Source organism: Dipodomys merriami, unplaced genomic scaffold, assembly GCF_024711535.1.
Source record: "Dipodomys merriami isolate MVZ:Mamm:240054 unplaced genomic scaffold, mDipMer1.0.p SCAF_28, whole genome shotgun sequence".
NCBI lineage: Eukaryota > Metazoa > Chordata > Mammalia > Rodentia > Heteromyidae > Dipodomys > Dipodomys merriami.
Window position 1 is genome coordinate 7,766,406 of NW_027204270.1, and position 12,104 is coordinate 7,778,509.

At 49.5% G+C, this 12,104-nt stretch overlaps 1 protein-coding gene and 1 pseudogene across 2 annotated transcripts in view; one reads left to right on the forward strand and one right to left on the reverse strand.

Annotated features, from left to right (window-relative positions):
• Positions 1-4,532, forward strand: part of Plod1 (procollagen-lysine,2-oxoglutarate 5-dioxygenase 1) — a 32,342-nt gene extending 27,810 nt beyond the window's left edge. For both annotated transcript variants that reach the window (XM_070037390.1, XM_070037391.1), the window contains 2 exons: positions 161-286; positions 3,705-4,532. In XM_070037390.1, coding sequence (XP_069893491.1) covers positions 161-286; positions 3,705-3,860 — 282 coding nt within the window. In that variant the 3' untranslated portion in view covers positions 3,861-4,532. The remainder of the gene's footprint in view (positions 1-160; positions 287-3,704) is intronic.
• Positions 4,533-7,567: 3,035 nt separating this feature from the next.
• Positions 7,568-8,741, reverse strand: LOC138838187 (ATP synthase subunit gamma, mitochondrial-like; annotated as a pseudogene).
• Between the last annotated feature and the right edge of the window lie 3,363 nt (positions 8,742-12,104).

The following is a 12,104-nucleotide window of genomic DNA, read 5'->3' on the forward strand; positions in this document are numbered from 1 at the left end:
TTGTACACTGGAGGGCCTGGTGTGAAAAATTACATTTTTCTTTTGGAAGCTGATGTCCCCACACATTGAACAAGGCCCCCCGGCTGCTGCCCCCTGCCCCTTCAGTCCTCCGAGGCCTCTCCTGACTGACCAGGTGTCCCTGTTGCCTGCCCCTACACAGGCCCAGTTTGACTTGGCCTTCGTTGTCCGATACAAGCCGGATGAACAGCCCTCCCTGATGCCACACCATGATGCCTCCACCTTCACCATCAATATCGCCCTGAACAGGGTCGGGGAGGACTATGAGGTGAGCAGGGCCACCTGGGGCGTGGGAGGGGTCTGGAGGGAGCACTGAGGCTGGCTGGTAAGCAGTATACTAGGTGGTGATGGCAGACAGGCTCAGACTCAGTGACAGGGCTAGAAAGCCAGAGAAAAGCGATGCTGTAAGCGCATGGAGGGCTTCCAGGCAGGTGGGATCAGGGCACAAGTTATCAGGAGGGAGAGACTCCAAAGGGAGCAGAGCACAAACTGCAAAAGGTTCAGGGCCAAAGTGCTGATTCTGAATCCTTCCTTCCACTATACCAGTTTCTTGTGCACGTACTAGGACTTGAACTCAGGGCCTGGGCACTGCCCCTTAGGTGTTTTGCTCAAAGCGGGTACTCTACCACTTGAGCCACATCTCCACCTTTGGCTTTTTTAGCGGTTAACTAGAGATAAGAGACTCATGGGAGCTGGGCTCCGATGGCTCACGCCTGTAGCCTGTAATCCTAACTACTTAGGAGGCTGAGATTGGAGGATGGCGGTTCAAAGCCAGCCCGGCCAGGAAAGTCCATGAGACTCTTATCTCCAGTAAACCACTAGAAAACCGGAAGTGGCGCTGACCTTGATCTGAAGACCACAGGGACAGCACCCAAGCCCAGAGTTCAAGCCCCACGACCAACCAAAAAAAAAAAAAGACTCATGGAGGGGCTAGGAAGGTGGCTCAGTGGTAGAGTGCTTGCCTAGCATGCTTGAGGCCCTGGGTTCAATTCCTCAGCACCACATAAATAGAAAAAGCCAGAGGCAGTGCTGTGCCTCAAGAACTAGAGCACTGGGGCTGGGAAGGTGGCTCAGTGGTAGAGCGCTTGCCTTGAATGCTTGAGGCCCTGGGTTCGATTCTTCAGCACCACATAAGCAAAAAGAAAAAAGCCGGAAGTGGCGCTGTGGCTCAAGTGGTAGATCACTAGCCTTGAGCTGAAGAGCTGAGGGACAGTGCCCAGGCCCAGAGTTCAGGCCCCACGACTGGACCCAAAAAAAAAAAAAAAAAAAAAGAACTAGAGCACTAGCCCTGAGCTGAAGAGCTGAGGGACAGCACCCAGGTCTAGAGTTCAGGCTCCATGACCAAAAAAAAAAGAGAGAGAAGCCGGGCGCTGGTGGCTCACGCCTGTAATCCTAGCTACTCAGGAGGCTGAGATCTGAGGATCGCGGTTCAAAGCCAGCCCGGGCAGGAGAGACCGTGAGACTCCTATATCCAATAAACCACCAGAAAACCGGAAGTGGCGCTGTAGCTCAAGTGGTAGAGCGCTCGCCTTGAGCTGAAGAGCTGAGGGACAGCGCCCAGGCCCAGAGTTCAAGCCCCACTACCGACAAAAAAAAAAAAAAGAGAGAGAGAGACTCATGGATTCCTCTGCCAGGAACTGGAGTCCTCAGATCAGCCTCTCAATAGCTAGGATTACAAGTGTGAGCCACCAGTGCTAGGAAGCCCTTCTGTCAATTTATGTGTGCAGAGTTAGGAAAACAAATGAGTTCACAGGTCTTTGCTCACAGGGAGCCCAATAAGCATTTGAGGAATGCAGGCTGCTATGAGAAACCTGGAGTTTTCCTTACGTGGGATGTGGCAGGGTGCTTCTGGCTTAGGATACAGGACACAGGCTTGGGCTGAAGGAAAGAGCTGGGGAAGGACACCAGGGTGGGGCAGGAGCAGTTCTGGAGTTTCTGCATATGGTGAGTGAGGGAGCTGCTGGCTCTGCCTCCATTTCCTCCTTAAGTTTCTAGTTTTGGACTTGGCCCAGGCCCAAGCGCAATGAAGGATCCCTTACAGCTGAGAACTTAGGGAGGGCTTGTGATTATCAGGTGTTGCCCTGAGCTGGGAATCTCAACAAAGAGAGATTTTTTTTTTTTTTTTTTTTGGTCCATCAGGGGCTTGAACTCTGGGCCTAGGCACTGCCCCTCAGCTCTTCAGCTCAAGGCTGAAGAGCCACTTCTGGCTTTTTCTGCTTATGTGGTACTGGGGAATTGAATCCAGGGCTTCATGCATGCTAGGCAAGCACTCTACCACCAAACCACCTCCCAGCCCAGGAGAGAATTTTTACCCCCAACCCAGAAGCACATTGGTAATGTCCCCTGGAATTGTCACTGCTGTGAGGGTACCGTTGGCATGTAGTGGGGAGGGGCCCAGGATGTCAGGATACCCCCACAACAGTAGGTGAGGATTGAGTAAGTAGTAAGTAGGTAGTAAGTAAGTAGGTAGGACTGAATGAACTTTTTATTTTTTGTCAGTCATGGGACTTGAACTGAGGGTCTGGGGTACTGTCCCTGAGTTCTTTTTGCTTAAGGCAAGCCCTCTACCACTGGAGACATAGCACTACTTCTATTTTTCTGGTGGTTAATTAGAGATGAGTCTTATGAACATTCACTCCTGGGCTGGCTTTGAACCATGATCCTCAGATCTCAGCCTCCTAAGTAGGTAGGATTACAGGCGTGAGTTACCAGCTTATTGTTTTGGACCTGTACTGGGGTTTTGTGCTCTGGTTTTCTTACTCTTGTTTGGCTGGTGCTTTACCACTTGACCCCTGCCTCCAGTTTGGTGGGGTTTTTTGCCAGTTAATTGGAAATGGAGCTTCTTCGACTTTTCATCCCCAGGCTGGCTTCCAACCATGATCTTCCAAGGCTCAGCCTCCTGAGCAGCTGAAATTATGGGCATGAACTACTGGTGTCTGGCTTAAGCTTTTCTATTAATTAATTAGGATTGGAGGTGTGGCTCAAGTGGTAGAGTTGCCAGTCCATGAGTGAAAGTATCAGATAGTGAGTTCCAGTCCTGGTCTCAGAAAAAAAAAAAATTTAGGCTAGGTGCCAGTGGCTCACGCCTGTAATCCTAGCTACTCAGGAGCCTGAGATCTGAGGATCACAGTTCAAAGCCAGCCTGAGCAAAGAAAGTCGGTGAGACTCATTTCCAATTAACCACCAGAAAACCAGAAGTGATGCTGGGGCTCAAGTAGTAGTGCTGTCACCTTGAGCTGAAGAACTGAGGGACAGCATGTAGGCCCAGAGTTCAAGCCCCATGACCACAACAACAACAACAAAATTTTAAAATATATATTTACGTGCTTGTTTATTTACTCATTCATCCATCCATTCATTCAGCTGGGGATTAAACCCCCAGCATGCTAAGCAAATCCTCCTACTACTGAGCCACCCTCCACAATAAGCTCTTATTGTCTCATTTTACTTTTCACAACTCTCCAGAGGCTCAATTGGTCACACCCTTAGTAAGGACTGACTTAAAGGCCAGATGCAAGATCTTAGTGTTTGGTTAGTATCTTCCAGAGGCAGCTGGCTGCCACCAGTCCCTCCTTAGTCCCTCCCAGGCCAACTGAACAGAGAACAGAATAGGTAACAATCCTAAGAAAGCACAGCGTTGGGAAAGGCCCAGCTTCCCTGTGGCACTGACGGCTCCTCTCTTCCAGGGTGGTGGCTGTCGCTTCCTGCGTTACAACTGCTCCATCCGAGCCCCACGGAAAGGCTGGGCCCTCATGCACCCAGGACGGCTCACTCACTACCACGAGGGACTCCCCACCACCCGGGGTACCCGCTACATCGCCGTGTCCTTTGTGGATCCCTAACCAGCAGCCTCACTCCCTCGGGCCTTTCTTCTGCAGATGACCACTGCTCAGCAGCTCTGAGGGCCTCAGGGCCCCAGGAGTCTTGGTCCAGCCTTGGGGCTCTTGACTGACAGTTGCTTTCAGAATTGCCAGATGGAAGGACTGGCACAAGCCAGAGATGGAGCCCCCCTCTGAGGCTGGGAGCCTTTCTGTGGTCTCCTGCCCAGCTTTGGGAGACCAATCACCTTGATCCTCCCCAGATGTCTTCCTGGAACACACACTTCACTTTTTCTGACTCTCTCATAGGGAGAGACTTGACAGCTCCCAGAACTGTCCAGAGAGACTCCACACAGGCAGAAGTCAGCTGGTGGCAGAACTTCCTGCCACCCCACTGGCTTCTGCTTCCAGCTTCCACAGAGACCCATGCAAAACCCAGCCCCCTCTGAGCCCAGGACCACCGAGGCCCCTTCTGCCAGGCTCCCATCACCAAAGCACACTATTGTCTCCTGGGGACAGTGGCTCAGACTTTTCTCCTGGGGGACAAGAAAAGCGTCCATGTCCCAGCTCTATCCTATACTTGATCCTTGCTGGGGAGAGGAGTGACCTGTCCACATTGCACTGGGTGACCCTGTCCCCCCGCCTCTGGAGGAGGGACAGAGACAGGAGAATTCTATTAAAGGTCGTTCAAACCACTGAGTTGGGAGGTGTATGCACCTGTCTGAGCAGGTGTCCAAGGGGGACAGATTCCCAAACCCAGTACCATGTGACCGCTGCAGTGTGTGTGTGTGTGTGTGTGTGTGTGTGTGTAATCATGTGTGTATTCCTGTGAGCCAGGGCACACATCCTCATCCAGGAAAACCTGAATCACAGTTACCTGCCCTCTATAGTCCTGGTTGACTACCTTACCAGTAACTGTGAACATGGGAGGAGAAGAGAACTTCCGGAGGCCTCCACCACACCCCTGAACATTGTCCCGGCAATCCGTCTCAGGGCTTGAACTCTGAGCCTGGGCACTGTCCCTCAGCTCTTCAGCTCAAGGCTAGAGCTCTAGTGCTTGAGCCACAGCGCCACTTGCAGTTTTCTGGTGGTTAATTGGAGATAAGAGTCTCACGGACTTTCCTACCCAGGCTGGCTTTGAACCCCAATCCTCAAGTCTCAACCTCCTGAGTAGCTAGGATTACAGGTGCGGGTCATGGATGGCCAACTTACTTCTTTTTTACAATTGAGGAAACAGGCTCAGAGAGGCCATGTAATTGGCCAAAGTTCACACAACAATGTGCTGTCAGGGTACTGGTTAGTAGTGGAGGGTGGAGCAAAGAGCTAAATATAGTTTTTGTGGGCTGATAAATGGCATGACTAGCCAGGTCCTGTGGCTTATGCCTATAATCGCAGCCAACTTGAAATTTTTTTGGGGGGAGAGGTCCAGTCGTGGGGCCTGAACTTGGCCTGGGCTCTGTCACTCAGCTCTTCAGCTCAAGGCTAGCGCTCTACCACTTGAGCCACAGGTGCCACTGCTGGCTTTTTTTTTTTTCTGCTTATGTGGTGCTGAGTAATTGATCCCAAGGCCTCAGGCATGCAAGGCAAGCGCTCTACCACTGAGCCACCTTTCTAGCCCTGAATTTTTCTTAACTCAATCAACTTCCCCTGAAAATAGGCTGCCTTTCAAGAGATCTAAAAATTTTACTTTATGTGAGAAACACACCTATCCAAGCTCAAAAGATGAGGATAGGAAAGGCAGCCAGGAGTTTCATGACAGTCTTACAAGATGGGTGTCTGATGGCAGGCACACACTGAGATTATGAACAACTTTATCTCTAGTGCCTAGAGATTCCTCCTCTAGTTCTCATTGGTCTGAGTTCTATGGGAATCACATTCTTTCCTAGATGTTGACAAGTCACATTGTCTTCTGGGTAATTTGAATAAAGGCACCTTTTGAGGTTGGATGAATTTTAGAATTTTCCACCTGACCTTTGTGCTTTTATGCTTTCTGGCATGTACACAGTTCCTACCCAATTTATCATTTTATTGCTGTTTATTCTCCCTGCTAATCGTTACCCTTCTAATTGCTCCTGTTTATCTATAGGGCTTTCCAATGCATGGACTCTTGTTATGGCTGCAAGCAAGCTATAGGTAATTTTCCATTCAGAACCAAATGCTTTGTCTTGAAAACAAACCACCTCAGACTTCTAGTACTTCATTACTCAAATTAAGCACATTCACTTTTTCCATGTGAGTGTGTGTGCACATGTATGCCCGAACTGGGGTGTGAACTCAGGACCTGGGCACAGTTCCTTAGCGTTTTCTCTATAGGCTGGTGCTCTACCACTTGCCATACCTCCACTTTTGATATTTTGCTGGTTAATTTGAGATGAAGTGTTGCAGACTTCTCTGTCCAGGCTGGCTTTGAACCTTATTTCTCAGATCTCAGCCTCCTGAATAGCTCAGATTTACAAATGTGAACCATCATGTCCACCTAAGCACATCCACTTTACCCTGTACTTTGGGTACCTTTTTTTTTTTTTTTTTTTTTTGCCAGTTATGGGGCCTGAACTCTGGGCCTGGGCACTGTCCCTCAGCTCTTTAGCTCAAGGCGAGCACTCTACCACTAGAGCCACAGTGCCACTTCCAGCTTTTTCTGCTTATGTGGTGCTGAGGAATCGAACCCAGGGCCTCATGCATGCAAGGCAAGCACTCTACCACTGAGCCACCTTCCCAGCCCTGGGTACCATTTTTTTTAATGTATTTTTTTTGCTGGGCACTGGTGGCTCATGCCTGTAATCCTACCTACTCATGGGGATGAGATCTGAGGATTGAGGTTCAAAGCCAGCCTGGGCAAGAACGTCTGTGAGACTTTTTTTTTTTTTTCCGGTCATGGGGCTTGAACTCTAGGTATGGGTGCTGTCCCTCAGCTCTTCAGCTCAAGGTGAGCGTTCTACCACTTTAGCCACAGTGCCACTTCTGGTTTTCTGGTGGTTTATTGGAGATCAGGGAGGGTCTCACGGATCTGATCTGATTCTCAGATCTCAGCCTCCTGAGTAGCTAGGATTACAGGCGTGAGCCACCAGCATCCAGCCCGAGTGACTCTTAATTTCTAGTAAACCACCAGAAAACCATAAGTGGCACAGTGGCTCAAGTAGTAGAGTGCTAGCCTTGAGCTAGCACTCAAGAGCTGAGGGACAGAGCCCAGGGCCAGAGTTCAAGCCCTGTGACTGGCAAAAAAATTTTTTTTTAATTTTTTATTAAGTAGTTCTACAAAGGTGTTTCAATTTCACAAGTCAGGTGCGAATACAATGTGCCTTGATTGATGTCACCCCTTTCTTATTTCACCCTTATATTTCCCCATTCCATTCATACCTTTAAGTTGCTATTTTTTACATAAAGTACATTGAGTATAATGACTGTGTTTACTCATTCTATTCCTCTACTCATGTGTCCCCCTTTTGTTTTCCTCTCTTACCCTCCCCCCCCACACATAGAACATGTTTCAGCTTCATTTTGTTACTTTTTTTTTTTTTTTCTGCCATTCCTGGGCACTGTCCTTGAGCTTCTTTTGCTCAAGGCTAGCACTCTACCACTTGAGCCACAGCGCCACTTTTGGTTTTTTCTGTGTATGTGGTACTAAGAAATAGAGCCCAGGGCTTCATGCATGCTAGGCAAGCACTCAACCACTAAGCCACCTTCCCAGCCTGGAATTAAAAGTTTTATTTATTTTTTCTTATTGTAAGTCATTTATTGTAATTTACAAACATCTTGCTGTCTTTAGTAATTCAAACAATGAAACAGGTTTCTTCTGACAAAGACAGCAATAAGCTAAAAACAAAATCAGCTTGCTGCATTTTCCTTCTTTACCTCTTGTCTGAGGATGGAAGTTGGTTTTCATTAATCCAGAGCAACAGCCCCAGAGATAATTTCAATCAGCTCCTTAGTGATGACAGCTTGGCGGGTGCGGTTGAATGTGAGTTAGTTTATCTATCATTTCAGAAGCGTTCTTGCTGGCATTATCCATGGCTGTCATCCTGGCACTCTGCTCACTGGTAGTAGACTCCTTCAGGGAGTAGTAGATGATGTTGGCCAGGCTGTACTCTTGGTAATTTTGCAGCACATCTGAATCAATATCATCATAGATGCTCATGCTCTCAGCACTTGCAGTAATATCAAGAGAAAAGATGGGTTTTTCTTGTCTTATAGGAAATAACAGATCTGAATTGATTGAAGATGATAGAGCCTTCATCAAACTCATATCCAGAATTTAATAATTCAAGAGCAATGACTGATGCATCTCCAAAAGTAGGGGGCTTTCTTCCCACATCTGTGGATGTCACCAGAAACTTGTCAGAATGAGTACTATGGAGAATGCCCCTGAGTTTATCACCAACTCCAACAAGCATGACCTCTTTTCCAGCTGCTGTGAGTGTAGCCGCCTCATTTTTTTTATCAGTTTAGCAACTGATGAGTGATTAGCACCACAGAACCCTCGGTCTGAGGACACACCAATAAGCAGGTGTTTCTTCTTATCTTCAGTTACCTTAATATCAGCTTTTTTTTTTGGGGGGGGTCCGGTCATGGGGCCTGAACTCTGGGCCTGGGCGCTGTCCCTCAGCTCTTCAGCTCAAGGCTAGCACTCTACCATTTGAGCCACAGTGCAACTTCCAGCTTTTTTTCCCCCTGTTTATGTGGTGCTGAGGAATCGAACCCAGGGCCTCATGCATGCAAGGCAAGCACTCTACCACTGAGCCACCTTCCCAGCCCCAATATCAGCTTTTTCCATACAGAGCCAAAGATCCTATTCCATATACTGGAGCCGGCTTCAGCTCCCTCTACGCACGGGAATATTTTGCTGCTGCTACCATTTTCATAGATTTGGTAATTTTCTGGATGTTTTTGACTGACTTCAGTCACCTGGTTATATCTTTCTTTTTTTTGGGGGGGGGGGTCCGGTCATGGGGCTTGAATCCTGGCCTGGGCGCTGTCCCTCAGCTCTTCAGCTCAAGGTTAGTGCTCTACCACCTGAGCCACAGCGCCACTTCCAGCTTTTTTTTTTTTTCCTGCTTATGTGGTGCTGAGGAATTGAGCCCAGGGCCTCATGCATGGCAAGGCAAGCGCTCTACTACTGAGCCATCTTCCTAGCCCGCCTGGTTATATCTTTCAATGTCACCATCCTTCAAACTTGGATCCTTGCTGAAGGTCGAGCAGGTGGACCTAAAAGTTTTATATCTTTGATTTTTTTTTTTCTTCTGGCTATGCTTGATCAAAGTCATTGTAAAGCTGAGTAATGGTGTGATTCATGCCTGTAATCATAGCAACTCTGGAGGCTGAGACCTGGTTCACAGCTAGCATAGGTAGAAAAGTCTGTGAGATTCCATCTCTAAAATACTAACCAGCAAAAAGCTGGACTAGAGGCCTGGCTCAATTGGTAGAGGGCCAGCCTTAAGTGAAAAAGCTAAGGGATAACACCCAGGCCCTGAGTTCAAGCCCCAGTAACCACCTTACCCCCCCCTCCCCAACAGGAGGAAGTGGACAAGGACAGATGTTTAGGAAATGTTTTTCCTTCTGACAAAGCGAAATGGAAAGTTCCTGCCTTGACAGTATCCCTTCGGGAGCTCAAACAATCACTGACAGTTCTTGGAAGTCCCCAGTGCCGGCCCCAACTCAGGAACCTGCCTACAGCCTGAGGTGGAGGCTGGGCGTGGTTTCACAGTCTACAGTGATGCATTCAGAACAGTCAGACTCTGGTGACTGGAGGGGATAAGCAGGTTGGTCCCTGGGGTACTGAGGCCATTATGGCCTGAGAGTGTGTGGCAGAGGCCTGAGAATCACTAGTTAACAAGCATAGGGTTTCTTAAGGAGACCTTGAGTCTAAAACTAAAAAGTAACAAATACAATGTGAGCCATTTACATAATTTAAAAGTCCTAAAAAATAAAGCCATCTTTTTTTTTTTCTTCCAGTCCTGGGGCTTCAACTCAGAGCCTGGGCACTGTCCCTGAGCTTTTTCTCACCCAAGGCTACCACTCTACCACTTTGAGCTACAGCACCACTTCCAGTTTTCTGCTGGTTAATTGGAGATAAAGAGTCTCAGACTTTCCTGCCTAGGCTGGCTTTGAACCATGATTTCTAGATCTCAGCTTCCTGAGTAGCTAGGATTACATGGGCGAGCCACTGGTGCCCAGCTAGTAGCCACCTTTTAATTTATTTATTAATTTATTATTATTATTATTTTGTAGTGGGGCTTGAACTCTGGGCTTGGGCGCTGTCCTTGTGCTCTTCAGCTCAAGGTGAGCGCTCTACCGCTTGAGCCACAACACCACTTCTGGTTTTCTAGCGGTTTATTGGAGATAAGAGTCTCATGAACTTTCCTGCCCGGGCTGGCTTTGAACCCTGATCCTCAGATCTCAGCCTCCTGAGTAGCTAGGATTACAGGCATGAGCCACTGGCGCCCAGCTTATTATTATTATTATTATTTTTGTCAGTCATGAGGCCTTAACTCTGGGCCTGAGTGCTGTCCCTGAGCTCTTCAGCTCAAGGCTTGTGCTCTACCACTTGAGCCACAGCTCCATTTCTGGCTTTCTGGTGATTAACTGGATATAAAAGCTTTATGGCTTTCCGGCCCAGGTTGGCTTTGAACCTGGATCCTCAGATCTGTCTTTTAAGAAGCAAGTATTAAAGGTGTGAACCACCAGCACTTGGCGGTACCTGCATCTTGATCATTGTCACCACTTCTATCATTCTCCCTCACCTCTCCCAACCCCCCCATCCCTTCAAGTCACTGGGTTCCTTATTACATGGAATATGACTGTGCAATCAATGCAATGTATTCCCCCACCCTTCCTCTTTCCTTTTGTTTCCACTCCTTTTTACCCCACACCAAGTATTATTTCAACATGTCATCAATATAAAAGTATTAACACAAAGGTTTCCATTCTTTTTTTTTTTTTTTTTTTTGTCCAGTCGTGGCACCTGAACTCTGGACCTGGGCGCTGTCCCTCAGCTCTTCAGCTCAAGGCTAGCACTCTACCACTTGAGCCACATTGCCACTTCCGGCTTTTTTCTATTTTGCTTATGTGATGCTGAGGAATCAAACCCAGGGCCTCATGCATGCAAGGCAAGCGCTCTACCACTGAGCCACCTTCCCAGCCCCTCCATTCTTTTTTTTTTTTGTACTGAATCTTGAGCACCTCTGTTTTCCCTAGTCAAACTCCAGAGGCCATGTAACCACAAGCAGCTGGTAGCTGGCTGGTAGTGCAAGGAGGGTCCAGGCTGAGCCCTTTCTGCAGAAGCCGTTTCCTCTGTATCCTTGTGCCTGGCAGACAATGAGGGGCCAATGACTGACAGCCGAGCTTGGGTGGCCTCCTCTCTGCGCTTCCTGGGATGCTGTGTGGGTTCAATAAAAGGATGCATAAGTGGTGCCTGGTGCAGTGGCAGGCATTTAGGAGCCTGAAGCATGCTTGCTGCTGTTGGAACTTCCTCAAAGGCAATTCAAGAGTAGTCTGCCTCAGGGTCCCTTAGATGAGTCACCTCACTCCACCAGGTGGAGGGTGCTTCTCTAAGATTACTAAATGCATTCATTCCAGAGCTGAGAGATGCCCTGGGATCATGTTTTGGGGCAATGAACTCTCACATCCTTGCCCACGTCTTTTACCCTGTGACAGCTCGAGGCCCTGCCCCGCCCCGCCCTGCCCCGCCCTGGCAGACGCCGGCCAAAACTACAACTCCCAAGCTGCACTGGGCGTCTCGAGGTTGTACGTCATCGGCTTGGGACGCGGTGAACAGGAACTCCAAGGCGCATTTCGAAGCGCAGAGCCGCGGGACCCTGAGATAAGGAGAGGTCGGGGTGAACTGCCGGAGCTCGGAATCTACCGGCTGACCCGGGCGAAGCAGCCAAACCGCAGCGGCCGGTGACGCGCGCGCCCGCCCGCCCCTCCCCCGGCCTCTCCCGTGAGTGGCGCTCGCTAGTGACGTATGATGTGATGGCCGCCGCGAGGCCGGGAAGGTGAAGGTGAGAGGGAGAGCGAGCCGGGTTGGTGGGACCGGCCAGCCTCGACTTGGAAAGTCCTGAGCAACCCGACCTGGGTGGGTGGGACTCCGGGGTCCCGGGACTCCGGAGGAGGCCAGGCGGGCGTCTGTCCCCGCGCTCCCGCCTGAGCCGGGGAGGCCTCCGCCGCCCTGAGGAAGGGGCGGGCCGCGGGCTGGGGCCTGGGGGCCCTTGAAGCTCCGTCGCCCGTGCTTCCCCAGCAGCCACGGCCTCATCCCCGCCCCGGCCCCCTGCT